Source organism: Castor canadensis, chromosome 7 (genome assembly GCF_047511655.1).
Source record: "Castor canadensis chromosome 7, mCasCan1.hap1v2, whole genome shotgun sequence".
Classification (NCBI taxonomy): Eukaryota; Metazoa; Chordata; class Mammalia; order Rodentia; family Castoridae; genus Castor; species Castor canadensis.
This window is the reverse complement of record NC_133392.1, coordinates 58,175,374-58,198,080: the sequence shown is the minus strand read 5'-3', so window position 1 is coordinate 58,198,080 and position 22,707 is coordinate 58,175,374. Positions and strand designations below refer to the sequence as shown.

At 35.2% G+C, this 22,707-nt stretch overlaps 1 protein-coding gene across 4 annotated transcripts in view; it reads left to right on the top strand.

Annotated features, from left to right (window-relative positions):
* Positions 1-22,707, top strand: part of Ctnna3 (catenin alpha 3) — a 1,740,232-nt gene that overhangs the window by 539,634 nt on the left and 1,177,891 nt on the right. For all 4 annotated transcript variants that reach the window (XM_074078977.1, XM_074078976.1, XM_074078978.1 and 1 more), the window contains one exon: positions 1,770-1,973. In XM_074078977.1, the coding sequence (XP_073935078.1) occupies positions 1,770-1,973 (204 nt within the window). The remainder of the gene's footprint in view (positions 1-1,769; positions 1,974-22,707) is intronic.

Here is a 22,707-nt window from a genome sequence, read left to right as displayed (position 1 = left end):
TTACATCTAATTGTGTTTGAGCAATTAAACAGTAATTCTGGTGTCTTTGGAGTCAATTTTTAATGATGATGCCACAATGGAGGGCCATTTTCAGAAAGGTTTAATGTTTATTATGAAACATTGGAGTGGAAAGTTTGTAAAAACTTAGTGAGCCAAAGAAAGACATGGTACTAGTGGCAAATGAAATAAGGAAGCACATTTAGGTAAATGAAGTCTTTGAATGATGGTTAAACTGTTTTGGGGATTATGGTCTACAGCTAGAGGCATGGCTCAAGTGGTAGAGTGTCTGCTGAAGCCCTAGGTTCAAATCCAACCCCAGAACTGATTATACACTATAAAAAGAAAAGTTGTTAAATTTGGCTTTTGTAAAATTAATTTCCTTTCACATTGTGTTTTCATTATTTTGTGTGTCTAAAAGAAAAAAAATGGAGTGATTGAGTAGTAACAAAACATGAAGGAAATAGAACCATGAAAGGAAGAATTCTCCTGAATGCTTTAAAACTATATAGCCAATATAACATCAGCTCTATATTCACATTTATATTTATAACATATTTTATAGTATGTGAACATTCCTAAATACACACACACACACACACACACACACACACACATGCACGCACGCACACACACATATTATTAATTGCTTTAAAACTATTTCTTTTTCTGGAATGATTTTCCCTTCTTAGCTTGCTTCTATAGTTGTAGCTGTTGAAATTATATTCTGGCTACTTATAATATATCACAAATTACACATTGTGTAATGTAACACAATGATGAATGAGAGATTATATGTATATATTTACATACATATATCTTTCTCTAATATACATATGTATCATCTTATAAGATTGCATTCTATGAAGGTCTTATAATGACCTCATTACATGTGTGTTGACTCACACTCTAGTCTTAAACTCTGAAGATCATTATATGATTTCATTTTATAGCAAGGAGTCTTCAGAGAGCTTCTGTTTAATACTAACTCATTCTTCAATTATCACATTAGACCTCTCCTTGGAAAGTCTTTCTACCTTAATGTATTTTCATAAAGGATTCTTAGAACAGTGTGCCAATCCACTTTTCTCCAGAAGCTGTAGATTATGTTCACTTCTATTAACTAAAGACTTACTATCGTTATATAACCTTAAAAATACCACATCAGGTTCCAAAAACTGGCAAGTTAGAGCAGATCAACAGGAAGATGGATTTTTAATATTTAAATGAATAATTAAAATTCAGAATTCTCTTTGTTATCTTAATGGTAAAATTATAATTACAGTTTATGATTTACAGTGAGTCATGGTGAAAATTATGAGGATACTTATCTGAACTTCACAGCTATTTGCTTTTTGACCTTGCTTAAGAGAGTCTCTCAGACTTACTCACCATCAGCTGAAGTGTGTAACAAATCACACTTTTGTCCCATACCTCCTTGTAATGTGATCAATATGAAATAATTTATGTGAAAGTATTGTGTTAGTGCAGTTAGGGATGTTACTATGGTGAATAACGATTACTGTAGTAAGCATTTATATTATTCTTCTAACAGTTGTGTGACACAAGCAAACATTACTATCATCACAGTTTTATGGATAAGGTCAGGTGAGGCTCAGAGAGTGTAAGACACCCTGGCAAGTGGGAAAGACAAGATTTGAATCCAGAACTGTGAAGGTGTAGAACCAAGGCTCATAATCACATCACTTTTCATTACTCATTTCATAAAAATGGAATGGAATTCTAATTATCCAAATGTATTCTTCTTTTAGAATTTAATTGTCCTGAACCCACTCACAGTGACTGAAGAGGAAATAAGACCATCACTAGAAAAGCGCCTTGAAGCCATTATCAGTGGGGCTGCTTTACTGGCAGACTCGTCTTGCACGAGGGACTTCCATCGGGAGAGGATAATCGCAGAATGCAATGCCATCCGCCAGGCTCTTCAGGACCTGCTTTCAGAGTACATGAACAATGTAGGTGACTGGTTTGCCCTCCCACCCCTGATCCCATTTCCCCCTTGTCCTTTTACTATATGCCTAGATGATTTCTGTGTAAAAATATGATCAATTATGAAGGAATAGGTGATTTTTACATGGGGTGCATTCTGAGTGGGTTCTGCTTGGTTGTTCAGTGACTTGGGAATTTCTAGGGATAAAGTTAGAACCAGAGAAGTATTTATACCTGTTTTGTTTGTGAAAGTGTCTAAATACTAGTTGAAAATGAGAATCAGCATTGGAGAAAAGAAAGTAGGTGTGCATGTTAATTTAGAGGATAAAAAGAAGATAAAGATAGTGGTATGTTGCCCAGGACTAAGTTGGTAGTTAATAAAATGGCATTAAAAGTTAGAATCTAGATAGTATCCGCTAAAAGTTGGTGGGATAGAGATCCATTAAAGAGCCCAGTCAGTTTGGACAGCTCTTAAACTTTTTCAAATGTGACATAGTGCCAGAAATTTTTGCAGTTTTTTCACTCAGAAAATTGAAAATGCTGACTAAATTTTGGGGCAAAAAATTGTTTTAAGGTCTTTTCTTTTTCCCTCTTTGTCCATTTATGGATTGTCTATAATAACTTTGCTCCCATTGGCTCTTAGTGCCTTTTATAGAATGAACATGAAGGTATTGATGATATTGTTAGCTACGTGGTAGTCTTTCTTCCATGGGTTTTGATTTCTGTGGATTTGGTTACTCATGGTCAAACATCATCTGAAAACATCAAATGGAAATTTCCAAAAATAATTCATAAGTTTTAAAATAACTTTTATTACAGTGTATTTTTTATAATTATTCTATTATAGTTCTAGCTATTAGTGTTAATCTTTTACTGTGCCTAAGTTATAATTTGAACTTTATCTCAGATATGTATGTATAGAAAAAAATGCATGCTATATCTAGGATTTGGCATTACATTTTCAAGTATCCACTGGAGGTCTTGGAACACATCCCTGTGGAAAGGGGGACTATGCATATTAATCATGATGCCTTCTTAAGTGATACAACTATAGGGTTATTTTAGGACTATTTTGTTCATCTGTACTATAAGTGGAATAATTAAAGATTTAAGAAGGTGTGTTTAAGAGTTATTAGTCACAAAGCATAAAACTTTTTGGTTATGGAATGAAAGATTTGGGATTGTTCAGTGTAACTGTGTTATGTGAATAACACAGTTAAAATTAGTTAACTCGTTAAAATTAGTTAACGAGTTTTGAGGACCGTTCAACACATTTGATGGATCTCTACATTCTTAATATTTGATGACTTTGGCTCTTGACCAAAGAGTCATGAAATCAAAGTTGTAAAGCAGATTTTATTAATAAGAAGAATGTATTAGTAATGTCATGTGTGAAGCTAGAGTATTCCTATTTTTAGCAAGTAAATCCTTGCTAAAGATTTTTCAAGGCAATTCATCAATCACAAGAGACTCAGGAGATAATATTTTGTTAGAATTTTTTCTCCCTGGGTCTGCAAACTATTTAAAAAGATTATTGTCATTTTTATAGATAAATATAGTAAAGGTACATATACAAAGGTACAAATACATTTAACTATAAATTATACAATTATAGAGAAACTTACATCATTTAAAATAGAAAGATACTAAATTCTTTATAGATAGAAACAGACACATGTATAACTTACTGTCATAAGTCGGGATGGCTACATGATTTGTGGGGCCTAATATAAAGTGACAATGAGAATGTTATTTAAAAAGCAAGGAAAAAAGCATTTCCTTTCTTTCACCATCTCTGTTGACCTATGAAATGTTATTTTTACTTGCTATTTAATGTTAGGTTTCTTAGAAGATGGCTGTACATATAGGGTGAGGACAGTCCAATGTAGGCCTTTGTGGCCCAGCACCATAACCTTGACTCACTGTAAGGATTGCCAAGGTTTCCCTCGGGACTGAAGGGCAGCAATAATTGCTGAGTGAAAAAAGCAGGTGTTTGATAACCCATCTCAGAAAGTCACCTGGAAGCAGAGTATGTGTGAGCCTAGAGGTGTGTTTCCTTGCCCTACTGAATTACACAAATTCAAAGGTAAAATTGTTGGGAATTTTAAGACTGCGATAGCAGAACATTAAAACCCAAGCATCGGACCCTTTCTGACCATAAGGGCCTATGTACAGTTGTAGGCTTCTGGAGTTGGCCCTTTATGTAATTAGCATACATAACAGAAATGGTGGTGATGTTATAGCTTTCTGTAACTCTGACTTAAAAGCTACACACACTAATGGTGCAGTATTGGGGACAGTCAGCACTGGGTATAATCCTAAGAAGGTGCATTGTCATCTGTAGAAATTAAAAGAAAATAAAACCAATTAAGTCATTCTACTCTTTTTTACTATTCCTGTGCACTACCAATCTAAACATCATTGACAGACTAATGTTTTTCACAAAATTCTTTTGTTTCTCTAAGTTCTAAACAATGGCTGCTATTGTTTAGTTTTAATACGATGTATGATTTAAATGAGTACATTTTAAAGGTTCTTTTAATATTATCCTTTAATAAACATTGTATTCTTTGTGAATACAGTATATTAAAGATAAAAATGCTCACACAATGATTATAGAAACAACGAACTAGAAAATGAATCATTTTAGTTTATTTTATGTGTTCACTTGGAGTTTTGAGTTTAGAGATAATTATAATGAAACCATGAACTGCAGAATCTAATAATTTTGTTAGGTAAATGCAAAGGCACCTCATGTATTAAATATTTCATTGAATTTGAATGATGACTTTGAAATTCTCCTTTTGAAACTTATGACTTGCTTTAATGTTAAAGAGTATATTAAGCTAAGCATGATGATGCACAGCTATAATCCCAGCGACTTGAGAGGTTGAAGCAGGAGAAGTTTCAGTTCAAGGCCAGTCTGGGCAAAGTTAGGTAGACCCTATGTCAAAATCAAAAATACAAACATAAGGACTAGCAGCTGGCTCAAGTGGTATAGTCCTTGCCTAGCATGTGTGAGGTCTTATGTTCAATCCCCAGAACTAAAGGGAAAAAAAAGACTATTAAGAAAATAATGATTATTACTGAAAAATAATCTGTGTGAGAGAGTGGAGGTCTTCAAAACATATTCACTCCAGCTTGGTGCCCAAGTGAAGGCTGAGATCCGGAGGATCATGGTTCCAGGCCAGCCTGGGCAAAAAGTTAGTGAGACCTTATCTCCACAGAAACAATTTGGGCATGGTGCATGTACCTGTCATTCTAGTGATGGTCGGAAACTTAAGAACTGCAGTCCAGGCCAGTCTGGGCAAAAAGTAAGACCTTATCTCCAAAATAAGACAAACAAAAAGAGCTGGAGGTGTGGCTCAAGTGGTAGAATGCCTGCCTGGCAAGTGTGAAGTCCTGAGTTCAAACCTAGTATTGACCGTCCCCAAATCCACCCTAGTTGTAAAATATACTAAGTAAGCCATGAAAATATGTATTATTTTTCTATTTCCTGTGGCTTTACAAGGGTTTAACCTGATTAAGAGTTTCAAGGTTTCTTGCCAAGTGCTCAAAACTTATGTTGCTAATGTTTTCTGTTGAGATATGTTTGGTTTTCAAGCAAGGTATATTCTGTGTTAGAAGAGCGAAGTAGAGAGTTTTTATTTAGAATATCCAAATAATTGATAGAGAGGGTAAGTAATTTTTAAATTTATTCTATTTTGTCCAGATAATTATCCTAATTTTTATTTGTAAGGTAGCCTTCTTTGTAAGAATTCAGATATTTCTCAGTTATTTAATTGATTAAATTGCAATACAATTCATACTTGATGGAGGCTGTTTTCTTCTTCCTCCATCCCCCACTTTCCCTTTACTCTCCTGGCAAAGGAGTGCAAACACCCTCAGAAATACTTCTTCCTCCTGGCACTTCCTCCTTCACAGTTCTCATTCCCACTGAAATTCCCAGGTTATTTCTCTGTCCTCCCCACTAAACAGGAGTTTTAAAAGAGCAAAGATATGCCTTTGCTGATAACACAGAACTTTTTGGGTAATAAGAGTTCAGTAATTTTTGTTTGGATATAGATAAATTTAATTTAGTGACTGCTTCTCTGTTTTTAAAGTTAAAATGACAATGTATCTGAAGCAACTAATTCATATTTAGTTATATTTATGTAGTAACTGTGGAGAAAGCTGGGGATGGTTAGTAGTGAGAATAAGTGCACAGGAAAGGAAGAACACACAAGCAAGGAATCTGGCTCTTTTGATGTACTAAGTACAGTGCATCTATCTATTCTGTTCTCCTAGATGTTTTTCCTAGAGGATGAAAACCCAGTTGTATGTGCGGATAATGACTGACGATCTGCCCTGATGTTGATGTAGAGATCAGGATAGAAGCAGCTAAATTTATGTAGTGGTGACCTATACAATCAGATACCCATCTCTGTATGTTGATGTTTTATTAATAAGTGTATCCTAAAAAATATGAATAATAATATGAATAAAAATATGAATGTATATACTGTGAAAAGCTATTCTAAAATAGTATCATTGTCTCTTTTCATATAAAAGGGCAGAATTTTAGGTCTAATGCTAGTAACTAATCAACTCTTACTGAGCCAATAGTATTGGAGTTAAGCAGCAGGAGCAAATCTGGAAAACTGTGGGGTGTATTATCAGAACTCATTCAGGATTATTTTTACTCTACATTTATATCATAAATGGTACTTTTCTATATCTGTTTGATCAGTTTTTTTGAAAGGGAATGCATTTTACTGAAGCTAGCTGAACTTGAACCATGCTCACAGTTTGCTCAGAGACTTCAAGACGCCTCTGGTACTTAAGTTATTGACTTCCTGGTTTAAGGAATACTGCGTTTTCTTTGGCAGACCTGGTGTGCTTTTCAGATAAGCCATCAGCTTTTGAAATTGAGCTCTGTTCATAGCGTAAATGCTTGATGATAGTTTAGACAAAATAGAGGCAATCATGAAAACTTAATGTATGATTAGTGCTCATCAAAATCTGTGGATCTCTTAGGTTAATGTGACTTGAAGGTCTGACTTCAAATTTTATAGGTCTGTGAAGTCTAGAGCAGTTCGGCAGTGGGAAATGAATTCAATCTATGTTTGTTTCAGACTTAGTCTGCCCAGCCAATTTGAATCTAAATAACTATTTCCTTAGCAGGCCAGCCATATCTGCATCACTTTTTTCACTTGGTCTCTATGTTCAGTTAGTTCAGTGTCTTGTCACACTCAAGGCCCTCTTTCTTCATCTTCAGAGCAGCAATGTTGTATTTTTCTGAGTCTGCTTCTGTCCTGATGTGTCTTCTTATGGCCACGTCTGGGGAAACTTCTCTGCTTTTTAGATGGGGTGCACTCAGATTGCCAAAGAAAATCATCTCATCTCAAGACTCTTAAACTTTATCCCATTTGTAAAGTCCATCTTGCTGTTTAAGGAAACAAATGCATAGGCTTGAAACCTAGGATGTGAACCTTTCTGGGGGCCTCACCACATATATTATCAGTCTTCCCTCACCTCCTCTATGGAATAATCAATTCTTGCATTTCAAATTTGTTATAGTCAACAGACCTCACACACTAAGCTCTATGCAGGCAAATCACATGTCTGTTTTGTTTACTGTTTTATATCAAGCCTCAGGCATAATGCCTTACATTTAGAAAAAGCTGAATTGTAGTTTTAAAGGAAAAAAAATGAATGAAATGATTGCATATTGTATATGCCATGTAATGAGGAAACAGCTTTTTTGACATTAATTGAAGTGAGTTTCAAGCACCTACTAAATTTACATGATAGACTGTGTATTACAAAAGGTCTCATTTTGCAAAGCATAAGACTGTTCTAAAAATCTATGTGGATATTCAGGAATAATGTTTTCATCACAAAATCCCTGCATTTGGATCTACATCTGGCCATATTCCAAATGGAATTTTTATTCGAAGAAGATACACTTCAGAGAACATTCAGGATCAGAGAACATACAGTTTTGTCTTTTAAAACTTATTACTATATATTTCTGAAGTATTCCTGCTGATTTTGTTGGAAGGTATTTCCATGATTGGGCAAGTCTTAAGTCTAGTCCATCTTCTTTGTTATATAACACAATGTAAGAATTTTTCAGTGGATGGAACAAAGAGCCCTTTGAAGAAAGATGGGTCTTAGGAAAATCATGGTCATGATGAAGAGAGTTGGAAGTGGGCAGTAATCATGTTAGAGTTTTAAGATATCGGCAGACTTGGCAGTGTGTTGTAATCATGTTGGTATTGTTAAGTGTTGGATGTGTTGCTGGACAGGTCTTAAGAGTGTGTGTGATAATTGATGTTCAGCACTCAGGTGATTCTTTACTGTAAGGAATATTACAGCACTGAGTGAGAGACAATGCTGGTAGAATAAACAAGCCAGGGCTGAGCCTCAGGCATAGACTAATTTACACTTTTGAACCTTCTCATCTGCCCACTGTTTTCTTCTCCCTGTCTTGTGTGGAAGCACATTGCTGATTCTCATTATGTATTGGTTTAGTGAGTAAATAATCAAATGGACTGGTTTTTATTATTCAGAAATTATTTTATTTGTGTTTTGAGTTCATTGCATTCCCTGTCTTAGGAAATTCTGAAGTGTCAATAAAGCCTACTAAGAGATGTTATGGGACTTTCTTTCCATATAAGACCTCTGCCCTTTTTCTGAAAATCCATTTTGGAAAAACTTTCAGCCTTAGTTAATTTCTCCTGATGGTAAGATAAAGCAGTTGGGATGTCTGTGTGCAATGACTCTGAATACTAGAGGCAGGTTAGAATTAAAACTAAAAAATGTGAAGACAGCTTCAAGAGTATTTCCTTTCCTCTTTTTCCTTATACTGTATATTAGAATTGTCTTTATCAGCTTATGTGTATTGTATTAGATGTTTTATGTTTTTATATTCTTAAATTTGTCCATTATACCACAGTGATTGAGTGTTTGATTGTATTTGAGAATAGCTTTTTCAGTTTATCAATATCTAGATTTTACAACCTTAACTAACTTTAGAGAAGTAAACAGTATTCTGTTTAGGTCTTATAATAGTACCAGAATGTGGATTAGCCAAAATCTCGGATATCAACCAAGCTTAGATTAGAGTATGAGGTCAAAGCCCAGGAAGATGTAACAGAATTGTCAAAATGAAATGTCTGGTTCAGATGTTGAAGCAGGAACATAGGAACTGATAACTCAACAATTTATTTGGAAGAAATAATAAGTAATGAAGGCCTGGTTAAATAGGCAAAATGGGTTTCATGTTCCTTATTTTCTTTCTAATTTAAGGACTAGATATTGGACATGTATTTGAGCATATGAATTGCTCTGGAAATAAGATAGCTTTAGTGTTTTAGCTAGTATTTTTCCGAGCTGTTTTGAGGTCTAGTCTTATTCTTCTTCTCCAAGGTTCCTTAATCATCTGGATAATTATTAATACTTTCAGTCTTTCTTGACAAGCTAAATTTGAGTCAAGTAAATCTGTCTTTGGATGCCCACCTGAGGACTTAAGAGGTATTTGTGCAATGCTAATTGGGAAAAGTAGGCATCTGTATTCTTCTTCTGAGGGAATGGACTATACCCACACAACTCTTTTTTTGTGCTAAAGTTCCAGTTTCTCTTAAAAATCAAATTTAATAGGGAAAACCTTACAGAAATGCAAAGTACATGCTTATTAAATGAATAAATATAGCTGAAATAATAAAAGGAGACAGCCACTTTTTTTTGTGTGTGTTTTTCTTCTTTTTTTTCTTTACTGCTGTGCTGGGTGGAGGTAATTGTGGCATTTACACAGGTTCTTACAATGTATCAAATATATCATACTTAAATTCACCTCCTCTACTGCTCTCCCCCCAGATTCCTGGAACAGTTTCAATAGGAATCATTTTTGCATTTACATATATGTGTACACATTATTTGTACCATATTCATCCTCCTATCCCCTTCCCTGCCTTTTTTCCCCTCCCACTGGTGCTACCTCCCCTGTTCTCCGATTTTGTAGAAGAAAAAACATAGAAGATAAAAAGAAAAACGTAACGTTTTTTGCTAGTTTGAGACAAAGATAGCTACACAGGGAGTTCCTTGTGTTGTTTCCATGCATATATATATATATTACAACCCAACTGGTTCATCTCCTCTACTCCTTTTCATTCCTCCCTACTTCCCTTCCTATGGTGCCCCAGTCAGTTTAAGATTTCTATATTCATTCTTGTACAGACAGCACATCAACCACATTCAAGTTTTTAGGTTCCTTCTCTAGGTAGCCACTATTTAAAAAAAAAAAAAAAAGATAGGACACTATCCACATAGAGCCAGAACCCTGGAGCAGAACAAGATAATCTTTGCAAAATCAGAATAACTAAAAAATAAAGAAAGGTAAAGTGGCAAGCGTGAGCGTCCCTACAGGAAGCAATGCACAAGTGAAAGCCCCTGAAGGACTTCACCTCTAGGCCAGAGAGCCTGAAGACTGAGAGCTCTTTGTCTTTGCCTTCTGGAGGCAGCCTTGATCTCTAATGTTTGTGGTACACGTCAAACATTCACTTTCTGTGCTGTTTCAACTGATTATTTCCCAAGAAACAGGTTTCTTTACTTTCTAATGGTCAGCCTTCTTCCTGTTACATTTCTTTTAAACATTGGACTTTACTAAAAGCTCTTTGTTGCATTAAAAGAGGGATAGACTCAATGTTACAAATGACAAGAATAAAGAAGGACTGAAGAATCTTTGTATGAAGTTCTAACTTGGAAAACGTTTGAGAGTTCTGAGCCTAGAATAGTTTCTACCCAATAGCTGATATTAGAATGAAGAGGAAAAAAATGTATTAAATCCAGTATTCTGGAAGCAGACTCTAAAATAAAAGTCAGCGTGAAGAAGGTGTATTGGGGCATTCTCTCAGGAGATACACCGGTAACGAAGTGAGGTAGGCAGTATTGTAGAGAAGCAATTTACAATGGTAGTCTTAGTCATCTTATGGGGAACTCTGGAGCTCGAAGCCCTTTGGAATTGGAATGGAGTCTTTGTGTACCAGCAACTGTCAATCATTGGCTTTGGGTCACCCCTAGGAGCCATGTGACCTTGGATGAAGTGGCTCCCTCCATCTTGAAGGACTTTCCAAGTGAAGGAAAGAAATGTGAGTCATCAATAGCAACTGAGCTTTCCAGCTGAAAAGGGAATGAATGCCCTGAAAAGGAGACCCATGAAACAACAGATTATCCATTACACTATTTAATAGCAAAAATAAAAAGGTCATTTTGTAGGCCTTGAACAATGAGACATTATCAAGTATCAGTGACTATAAAATTGTATTTGGCCTTCCTGCATATTTACTTTACTATTGGAAATTATTAAGGGAAACATAGTTTGTCACTCACACCTGGGATTCTTCTTTTTGTTTTTTTTTTCTTAGCCATTAAAATACACAGCTTTATTCATATGAACAGAGAGCTAATGACAGCATATAGCATTATAATTTTCAGATTTAGGTTCCTCCTGTTACTGCCAGCATCCCAGAACCATAAAGACAATGACATCTCTATCTTCACACACACACCTGGGATACTTCTGAGAGATAAATTTCACTAAAATAATGAACAGACTTTAAGTGATGTACAGAAGGTATGACAGTACTTTTCCCAAGCAAACGGAAAGGGAAAGTATGACCACCAAGAAATTCTGTGACCTGTATGTGTGTTATAAATACAGTAAAATATGTGGCAGATTTTGAGGGATATTTAACACATTTTGCAGACAGACTGTGTATTAGTCATAAAAACAGCTAAAATTTGAAGTTTGGATTAAAATTCTATTGGTTGCAATTTCTAGCCACATAATTCTTCTACAGACACTATCCTAAGAACTACTGATTTTAGAGTCTCAAAAATTGCAGTGTTAGTGGTAATGGGAAGTCAGACAAACAAGTTAGTGAAATGGAGCATGATAAAAGCTACAGTGGTGGTAAGTACTAAGTACAGTGACAGCACAATGGAGGAAGTGACTAACTCTCTGGGGTAGGTCAGACGAGGGCAGGTTCCTCAGAGGAGAAAGCTTCTCTGCCTGCCTTTGAAGGATGAGTAGGGGCTCACCACATGCTTGAGGGAGGTTTGCAGAGGCATAGGAGCAGAATCCAGAGTGTGTGTGGTGTGGGGAATATATGCAGTTCAGTTTGGATGAAATGTAGCAGGAAGAAGGAATGCTGGGTTTTGATACTAAGCACTGACAAATGACAGATGTTTCTTTCAAATATTTGAGAAATAGAATTTATTTGCTTTTAAAATAAGCCACATTTCGATTTAAGCCTGCCTTTCTTTATGAGTCATGCATAATATCACATTTGCTGTTTTATCTTTATAAGCAATTTCCATTGAACTATATTCAGTATTTTTAGAGGAATTTATAGTTGGGTCTTAAGTAAAAAAAAGTTTTTTTTTTACCTTTGTGATGTAATTTGGATCAAAGGATAACATAACTAAAGTGGGTTTAGCATAGTTAGACATAGACATGCAACTCAGGTAGTTATTTGTTTGTTTCTTGACTACATGTAATAATGAATTGGAATAGACAGTGACCTACAAATTGCTAACTTGAGTCACTCTGCCAGTCTTAGTTTGTGGTAATTTATTTTCTAATAGCCATATAGAGTAAAAGGAACAAGTGAAATTAATTTAAATAATATATGCTAATTAACTCAGGATATGCAAATTAGCAGCACTTCAACATGTAAGCAATAAAAATATTATTAATGAAATATTTTAAATCCCTTTTCATACTAAGTCCTTGAAATTGCATGTGTGTTTTACATTTGTAGTACATCGGGTCATGTTTCAAGAGGGCATCAGTTGTGCGAGGCTAGTAGCTGCTGTGTTAGACGCATAGCTTTATGCAGAAGTGTCTTCACCACATGGTTGGGCATTTTTGTTTTTTGTGGTGCTGGGGATTAAACCCAGGTCCTCGTGGCATGCTAGTAAAGCAGTCTACCTCTCAACTGCACCCCAGCCCCACCACAGGGTTTTTATGACTGATTACCTCTGTATTTCTATAGCCTTAAAATGCTAACAGTTAAAAAAAAAATGCTAACAGAAGGAAAAGGATCTGTAGGCCAGGGATATCTAGATTTACACCATCATGCTGTCATTGCTGGGATTCACCAGTAAAATAAGCAACTGGGATTTTATATTGGCCTGTTGGAAAGAAGCACACTTCCCATATGTTGTAGACTATACTTTCCAAGGATGGTCACAGCAATATCTTCCATTTTGCGTATTACTCACTGGTGTAATTTTTATTTTCTCCATAATTTAGATGGAGTTTAATTTATTATTCTTGATTCTGAATGACTCTTTTGATCAACTAAATGTGGCAGAGGTGACATTCTAGGACTTTTGAGGCTAGGTCATAAAAAGGTTTTTCAGCTTCCATCTGAGTTGGAACATTCTATCTCAGAATACAGTTGCTAGGCTGTAGGAAGCCAAGCTGATGTGGTGGAGCCACAACGAGAGTGTATTCTGGTTGAGGAGCCCAGCTGAGTTCAAACTTCAACTGCCAGTACTGTGAACGTGCTATTTTGGACGTCCATTCCGCTTAACCCTTCCCACAGCTCCAGCTGTAGCCAAACTTTGACTATATAGCTGCACAGAGACTTGATGTGTGAAATATTCAGTGACTATTGCCAAACATCAGAACCATGAAATACAATCAAAAGTTGTTGCTTTTAACCACTAGGATTTAAGATGGCTTCTCACATAGTAGTAAATAATCAGAATACTTACAAAATTTGGATGCAAACTTTACTTTGAGCAAAACACAAAGAATCAGAACCATCCTAATACTGAATTTAAAGAATAATTTAGAGTGTACAGAGGATGTTAGACTGTCCTGTGAAACAAAAAGTCGAAGATCACTGACAGCAGCTTGTAAGGAAGAATATAAAACTGATATTAGTAAGCAGAAATATGTAGAACAAATTGTTACTAGTTCTATAACAAACAATAGGTTCAGTTAATTTCCACAAATCTTTAATAATCTTTAAGTCCTTGGAAAAATAACACAATTCTATTTTAATGACTTACTGTATGGGTGCATTCATGCTATAGTGATGTCTGTAATTGCATGAAAGAAAAAATTTTAAAGCTTTTCCCAGGTGATCCACCATTGATATTCCCAAAATATACTTGATGATCATCTGCTCTCTTTAGTGGTATTGAATCAGCATCATTGAATATCTAGCGATTATGTAATTTATACTGCACAATAGTCATGGCAAAAATTCATTTAGCCTCTTACAGTTATTAAGTCTCCTTTGCAATGTTAAGCATAGTATCAGAGGCTCAGAAAAAAAAGAATATGTAAAGAAAAGACAAAGTTGGCAGGACTCTAAGTATGGCAGTTGGCTTACAGCTAAGGAGAGAAAAATAATTCTTTTGTTTGGTACATAGCAGAGATGTGATAATCACTATTTGTGATAATTATGTTGTCTTTTGAGAAAACAGAATCTCTTCCTAATTTCACAACTCCCTTAGAAGTATTGACTGCTCATTTTATCTAGTTTCTGACTTTTACATAAAACCTTGAAGCTTGTAAACTCGTACAACTGATCGAATCTATTTCATGGCTACTTTTATACTTAGCTATTCACATTCCATGGGAAAGTCTCTCAGGCCTGTCTCACTTTCGGATTATCTTATGCTTCTGAAAGACTACAAACTAAGAATTGAAAGAAACTTTTTATTTTGAAATAATCATAGCTTCAAAGTTGCACAAATAGTGCAGAGAAGTTTCATGTACCTTTGCTCAGTTTTCCACATTGGATGCATTTTATGCAACTACATGAAAATAGTAGAACCAAGATGTTGACCTGCTGATATAAATTATGTTTATAGTTCTATTACATCTGGATTCACATAACTACCAACACAATAAAGATATAGAAATATTCTGCACTACAAGTGTCTCTCCACCTCTCTCCCTGACCCCATCCTGTGCCAGCCCCTCCCCCGCCCCGGCAAAATATCTGTTCTCCATTTCTACCTTCCATGTTCTTACCAGGCCTAACCTTGCTTAACTTCTGAGATCAGGTGAGATCGTTCAGGGTGGTATGGCCATAGACCTGTTCTCCATTTGTATGACTTTGTCATTGTAGAATGTTTTATGAATAGAATCATACAGTGTGTGACTTTGTTACAGATCCATGCATCAATAGTTTATCATGTGTCAATAGTTTTTTTGTATTGCAGGGTAATAATAGTCCATGGTAGAAGTATACCACAGTTCATTAGATGATTATAGGACATTTGCTCATTTTTAGTTTAGGGCAATTACAAATAAAGCTTCTATAAATAGTTGTGCATAGGCTTTTGTGTGTCAGTACCCAGAAGTGTAATGGAATGAAGGCATACACCACCACACACAATTTTTTCTATGGAGATGGGTCTTGCAAACTTTTTTTTGCCTGGGATGGCATGGAACTGTAATCTTCCTGATCTCAATCTCTCGGGTAGCTTGGGATGATAGTCACACACCATTGCACCCAGTTACTGGTTGAGATGAGGTTTTGTAAACTTTTTGCCTTGACTGGCCTTGAACCGTGATCCTCTCAATCGCAGCCTCCCAAGTATCTAGGATTATAGGTGTGAGCCACTGGTGCCCAGCTTCTCTCTTTCTGTTAGTCTTTACTAGAATTTTATCAATTTTTCTTGATATTTTCCAAGAACCAACTTTTTGTTTCATTGAATTTCTGTATTTTTTTGTTTTCAATTTTACTCATTTCTTCTCTCACCTTTGTTATTTCTCTCCTTCTGCCTGTTTGAGTTTATTTTGTTTTTCATTTTCTAGATTATTGAAATGTAAGGTTAGATGACTCATTTGAAATGTTTCCACTTTTTTGATATAAGCAGTTAGTGGTAAGTTTATCTGTTGAATAGCAACTCCCTATTTTTCCTCTCCTCTGTGACCAGTAACAAGTTCTACTTTCTGCTTCTACACATTTGACTATTTTATATACCTCATGTACTTGGGGTCTTGCTGTGTTTGTATTTCTGTAACCAGCTTATTTTACATAGCATAATGATGTCCTTAGGTTTCATCCATGTTGTCACATGTTACAGAATTTCCTTATTTTTTTTCAAGAGGCTGAATAACATTCCTTTGTATGTGTGTACAACATATTCTATCTTTCATTAATGGATATTTAGATTATTTGAACATCTTCACTATTGTGAATAATGATGAAGTGAATATAGAGTGCAGCTTTGTCTTCAAACTCCAGGCTGCATATTTGTTTCCTTCAAATATACACCCAGAAATGTGATTTTGGGATGATATGGTAGTGCTGTTTTTAGTTTCTTGAGGATCCTCCATACTTAAAGCAGCCACATCATTTTACATTCTCCTAGGCCGTGTACAAGGGTTTCCTTTCCTCCTAGTCCTTCTCAATACTGTAATCTTTTATTTGTTTTTGAAAAGCAGTCTTCCTAACAGGTGTGAAGAGATAGCCTACTGTGGTTTGATTTGCATTTCTCTTGACTATTAGTTATAGTGAGGTTTTTAAAAATTTTTTTAACTTTTATCCATTGGCCATTTGTATATCTTCTCTTGAAGAATGTCTGTTCACATTTGCACTTTTTAATTTTAATTAATTTATTTTTATTATTCATTTATTCACATGTGCATACATTGTTTGGGTCATTTTTCCCCCCTGCCCACGCCTCAACCCTCTCCCCGCCTTCCCCCTCGTTTCCAGGCAGAACCTGTTCTGCACTTTTCTCCAGATCCATTGAAGAGTAGAAATAAGCAATAATAAGAAAGACATAGCATTTTTGCTAGTTGAGATAAGGACAGTTATACAGAGATTCCTAGCATTGTTACAACCCAGGTTGATTCATATCTAACTGATCTTTAGACTGGTACCTGATCCCCTTCTCCTGTTGACCTCTGTCACTTTAAAGTTTCTGTATTAATTCCTCTGGAGTGGGGACATCAAATGCTTTCATGTTTTGGGTTTTCTATCTAACCCCGTACCTCCTGTATATGTTCTCCCCTTGTCATGTACCCAAATTCAACATTGCTCTATTTGCCCTAGATCTAAAGACTGCATGTGAGAGAGAACATATGACTTTTGGTCTTCTGAGTCTGGCTAACCTCGCTCAGAATGATGTTCTCCAGTTCCATCCATTTACTTGCAAATGATAAGATTTCATTTTTCTTCATGGCTGAGTAAAATTCCATTGTGTATAAATACCACATTTTCTTGATCCATTCTTCAGTATTGGGGCATCTTGGTTGTTTCTATAATTTGGCTATTGTGAGTAGCACTGCAATAAACATGGGTGTGCAGGTGCCTTTGGAGTAACCTGTGTTGCATTCTTTTGGGTATATCCCCAGGAGTGGGATTGCTGGATCATATGGCAGATCTAGGTTTAGATTTTTAATAAGCCCCCAAATTTTTTCCAGAGCACCAGCAGTGTATGAGGGTTCCTTTTTCCCCATATCCTCGCCAACACATGTTGGTGGTGTTTTTGATGATGGCTATTCTAACAAGGGTGAGATGGAATCTTAGTGTGGTTTTGATTTGCATTTCCTTTATGGCTAGAGATGGTGAGCATTTTTTCATGTGTTTTTTGGCCATTTGAATTTTCTCTTTTGAGAAAGTTCTGTTTAGTTCAGTTGCCCATTTCTTAATTGGTTCATTGATTTTGGGAGTTCCCTGTATATTCTGGTTATCAGTCCTTTGATGTATAGCTAGCAAATATTTTCCAAAATATTAATTAATTAAAATTAATATTAATTAATTTTTGAAGGATAGTCTAGTAGTTTTATTAATAATTTTGAAAACTTGAAAGCAACCAAAGTGTATTTCCATAGGTAAGTGAATAAATAAACTTTGGCACATTCGAACAATGTAATATGATTCAGTGCTAAAAAGCAATGATCTATCAAACTATGAAAAGACATGGAGGGAATGTAAATACATATTGCTACATGAAGAAAGCCAATTTGAAAAGGCTACATTCTGTGGAATTCCAACTATATGACATTCTGGAAAAGATACAACCATGAAGACAGTAAAACAAATCAGTGATTGCCAGAGCTTAGGGGGGAGGAAAAATGAATTAGCCAAGCACACAGGATATTTAGGGCAGTAAAACTACTCTTTATGACATTGTACTGGTGAATACATGGTACTATACATTTGCCAGAACCCATAGAATGTAAAAACACCAAAACTGAACCCTAGGGTAAACCTTGGATTTTGGAATAAAATGTGTCAATTTAGGGTCATCAGTTATAACAAGTGTGCCATCTTGTGTGTGTGTGGGGGGGTTGATTTGGAGGTTGGTGTGTATGTTTGGTGATAGGAAGTATATGAGAACTCTATAAATTATTTGTACAAAGGAGTTTTATTGTGATATTTATAACTTGCATATAATGTACTTTGATCAAATTTACCTTATCTGTGTTACTCTTTCCTAACCAACCTTCTTCCTCATCCCTCCTTTTTAACAGGTTTTAGTGGGTTTCATTGTGCTATTTTCATATATATATAATGTACTTCCATAGTATTTTTTCCCTGTCACCCTCCTGTCATCACCAGCTGGTTATTTCCTCCCTAAACATTTTTCCCTTTTACAACCATGTCATATTATTATGTTCTTTTCAGGTCTAGATTCTGCATTTGAATGAGAACATGCAACAGTTGTCTTTCCAAGCTTGGCTTATCTCACCTAACATGATATCTCCAGTTCCATTCCATTTTCCTGAAAATGACATAATTTTATTTTTTTTATGACTGAAAAATACCCCATTGTATATATGTACCATATTTTCTTTATCCAATCATTTGTTTTTGGGAACCTAGGTTGGTTCTATGTCTTGGTTATGCAGGTATCTCTCTTGTATGTTGATACACATTCTTTTGAATATATGCCCAAGAACAGGATCACATAGTTTAATTTTTAATTCCTTGAGGAACCTCCATATTGATTTCTATAGTGGCTGAACTAATTTACATACCCACTAACAGCATATAAGGGTTCCTTTTTACCTGCATTCTCGCCAGCATGTGTTTTTTTTTCTTGGTGATTGCCATTCTGACTGGGGTGACATGGAATGTTAGTGCTATTTAGATTTGCATTTCCTTGATGGCTGTGGATGTTGGACATTTCTTCATTTGTTTATTATCCATTTGTACTTCTTTTGAGAACTGTCCAATTTGTTTTCCCGTTTATTAATTGGATTATTTGTTCTTTTGGTGTTTATTTTTGGAGTTCTTTATATATTCTGAATATTAATCCTTCATCCAATAACTAACCTGCAAAGATTTTCTCTTGTTCTATGGGTTGTCTCTTGATTCTGGAAATTATTTCCTTTGATGTATTTGCACATTTAAAACTTGTGTTATTTGTTCTCTTGTTATTGAACTTTTGAAGTTCTTTTTATGCATCAGTTATTAACCATTTATAAAATGTATGCTTTGTAAATACTTTTCTGTATGTCAATACTTTTCACTTTGCTGATTGTTTCTTTGCTATGCAGAAACTTTTCAGTCTTGTTGAGTATCACTTTTCTAATTTTTTTATCACCTGTACTTTTGGTGCCATATCTAAGAATCATTATCAAATTCAATGTCATGAAACTTTTCCTCTGTGTTTTCTTCTAGGAATTTTCCAGTTTTGGGTTTTACACTTAAGCCTTTATTTTTTTAGTAGAGTTTTGCACATGTTGTCAGGTAAGGGTTAATATCATTTCTTTGCCATGTGGATATCCAGTTTTCCCAGCACCGTTTGTTGAAGAGACTATCTTTTCCCTATTGTGTATTCTTGACATCTTTGTTGAAGATCGGTTGATATATGTGACTTTTAATTTTTTAAATTTTAAATTGACAAATAATTATATGTAGATTTATTTCTGGGCTCTTATTCTATTCCTTGGTTTATATGTCTGTCTGTATTTCAGTCCTGTACTATTTCAGTTAGTGTAACTATGTAACATGTTCTGAAAACAGGAAGTGTGATGCCTCCAATTTTGTTCTTCTCTCTCAAGATTATTTTGGGTTTGAGTTTCTTTGGGTTCTATATGAATTTTAGAATTGTTTTACTATAATGGCAAAAAACGCCATTGGGATTTTCATAGAGATTGCACTAAATCTGTAAAATGCTTTTAGTAGAATGGACATTTTAACACTATTAAGACTTCTAATACATAATCATGGAGTGTCCTATTTATTTGTGTTTCTTTGAAACTAGATATCCATATAAAAGAAAGTATGCCATTATTTTAATTTAGTTATCAGTGTTTTGTAACTTCAGTGTACAAGTTTTTCATCCCCTTAATTAAATTTGTTCTAAATATTTTATTCTTTTTGATGCTACCGTGAATGATTTTTTCCTGAATTTCCTGTTTGGATAACTGTTTTTGCAGTACAGGGGTTTGAACTCAGGGCCTCATGCTTGCTCTATCACTTGAGCCACTCTACCAGCCCTGTTTAGTGTTGGGTATTTTCAAAGGTCTTCTGAACTATTTGCCCAGGCTGGCTTGAAATGTGATACTCCTGATCTCTGCCTCTTTAGTAGCTAGGATGAAGACATGAGCTATGGGTGCCTGGGTAGATAAAGTTTTAATGATTTTTTTCCCTTCTAAAATTCATGCTGAAACTTTATTACTAATATAACGGTATTGAGAAGTGGGACCTTTAAGAGGTGATTAAGACATGAAGGTGGAACACCTTTGAATGTGATTAAGTACTCTTAAAATAGGGCTTGGTTGAGAGAGTTGGTTGTAGGCTTTTCACATATGGTCTTTATTATATTAAGATAATTTCCACCTTAGTAGAAATACTTAACCTTTTTGTTGGCATCGCTTTGGCTACACTTAGCCTTTTCCGGCTAGAATGATGTTGGAGCCAAAGTTCATTATGTGATTTGGAGTATTTAAAATTTTAATTTTTAATGCTTCTCTCTTTCTTTGTCCCTTCAAGAGAGCTGGCTTTTGTTGGCAATTGTTGTTTTGGTCTGCACTCATTTCTGGAATGCCCAGCTTCTCCAGCACCAAGTCTTCATGTGACATATGAAGCAATGGGAAAAACAGACCAGGGAATTCACTGTCATTTTGCTCCTCTGGTACTCATCTTCCTAGCCAGTCTGCATTGTGCACTCTACTGTTGAGGATTATCTTATGAGTGTTTTGTATATAATTGGCATGGTTTTTAGTTGTACTTATTGCATGGAATAGGAAAATGTACTTCTATTCCCATCCAGAAATAGATGTCAGTAACTGAATTTTTAGGTGAAAGCTGAGTCTGAACCAAGTGAAGCTATAAATACAGTGATTATTCACTTGGTAGTGAAAAGGAATGTTACAACCAAGATGTTTTAATTTTTGTAAAAGTAGGAGAAAATCTGATCAGAGGCAAAATTACCAGAGAAGTCTGTTGAGAACATAGTGACTGCATCAGGTTAATACATTTGAGTGTGGTGTTAGTGGTATTTGAAACTGTTATTTACCCCACTATCCATGTTCCTCTTTTATTTTTTTTCTTGTGGTACTGGGACTTGAACTCAGGGCATATACCTTGAGCCACTCCACCAACCATTTTTTTGTGAAGGGTTTTTTCAAGATAGGGTCTCGTGAACTGCGATCCTCCTGCTCTCTGCTTCCTGAGGATTACAGGTGTGAGGCACCTGTAATCCTCAGAGGAGATTTGCTCCTCTTTCTTTAAGCAATAGAACACCAATATTAGCTTGGTACAGCTAAAACTAACAGTAAACTGAAAAAAAGGAAAAGATAAAGAGTTAATATGTTCTGTGATGTTCCTGTAAAAGATTTGCTCTTTTTTTTCCTAGACATTTCACAAAATGATTGTTACTAATTGATGTTAATTCATGGAACTTCTTTTTTCTCCTAATATTGGTTATGCTTGGCTTATTGAAAAAAGTAGTAAATGATTAGGAATGGTGTTTTATATTTAAAAGGGGATGCCTGTGAGAAAGAGGTACTTAATTGTTATATACTGAGACTATTGAAAGGTCAGAAAACCAATGTGATTTTGTACAGGACATCTTATCCTGTGTTAATGAATGATGCAATACAAAAAAATTGTCACAGAGTCAAGACAAAATTGCTATGGAAGACTTTGCCAGCCAGATCTAGTACAGTCTCTTTTGGTTGGATACAGTTTCTCATGAGATCTTGACTTTGTCTTGTCTTTGATTTATCCATAGGCTGGAGAAAACATATAGGAAAATAAACAATCTGGTTAATATCTGACCAGTATGAAAAAAATCGTTGGTTAAAGTAGAAAAGAACACTAGAAGAAATAGTCTTGATCATTGAATAGTTCATGATAGCATGAGATAGAAAAGCTGGTAATAAAATTATAGCAGATACTTTAGAAAACAGACTTTTTAAATTTAGAGAAAAGACATTTGGTAGGGTAGACAGTGTAAGAAGTTAGGAACTCCTCAAAATGTAATTCTAACTGTTTAATTACAGAGGAGTTGGAGAATATGTTGTTATACCCAAGGGAGCTAGAGTTTCTGCTCAGTTCTCCAATCATCTTATTTTAAAAATAAAAGCATAAGAAAACAATGTGAAGAAAGATGTTAGCCAAAAAATGTACTAGGGAGACTGGCACAGATCCACATGAATAGTGTTAGGACATTGAAAAACTCAAATGAGCAGTATATTGGAATGTAATCCAGCAGTCAGCTGGGCCACTTTGACTTCTGCAGTCTAGATAGTATTGATTTGAGCCCTCAGTAGGGTTGCTT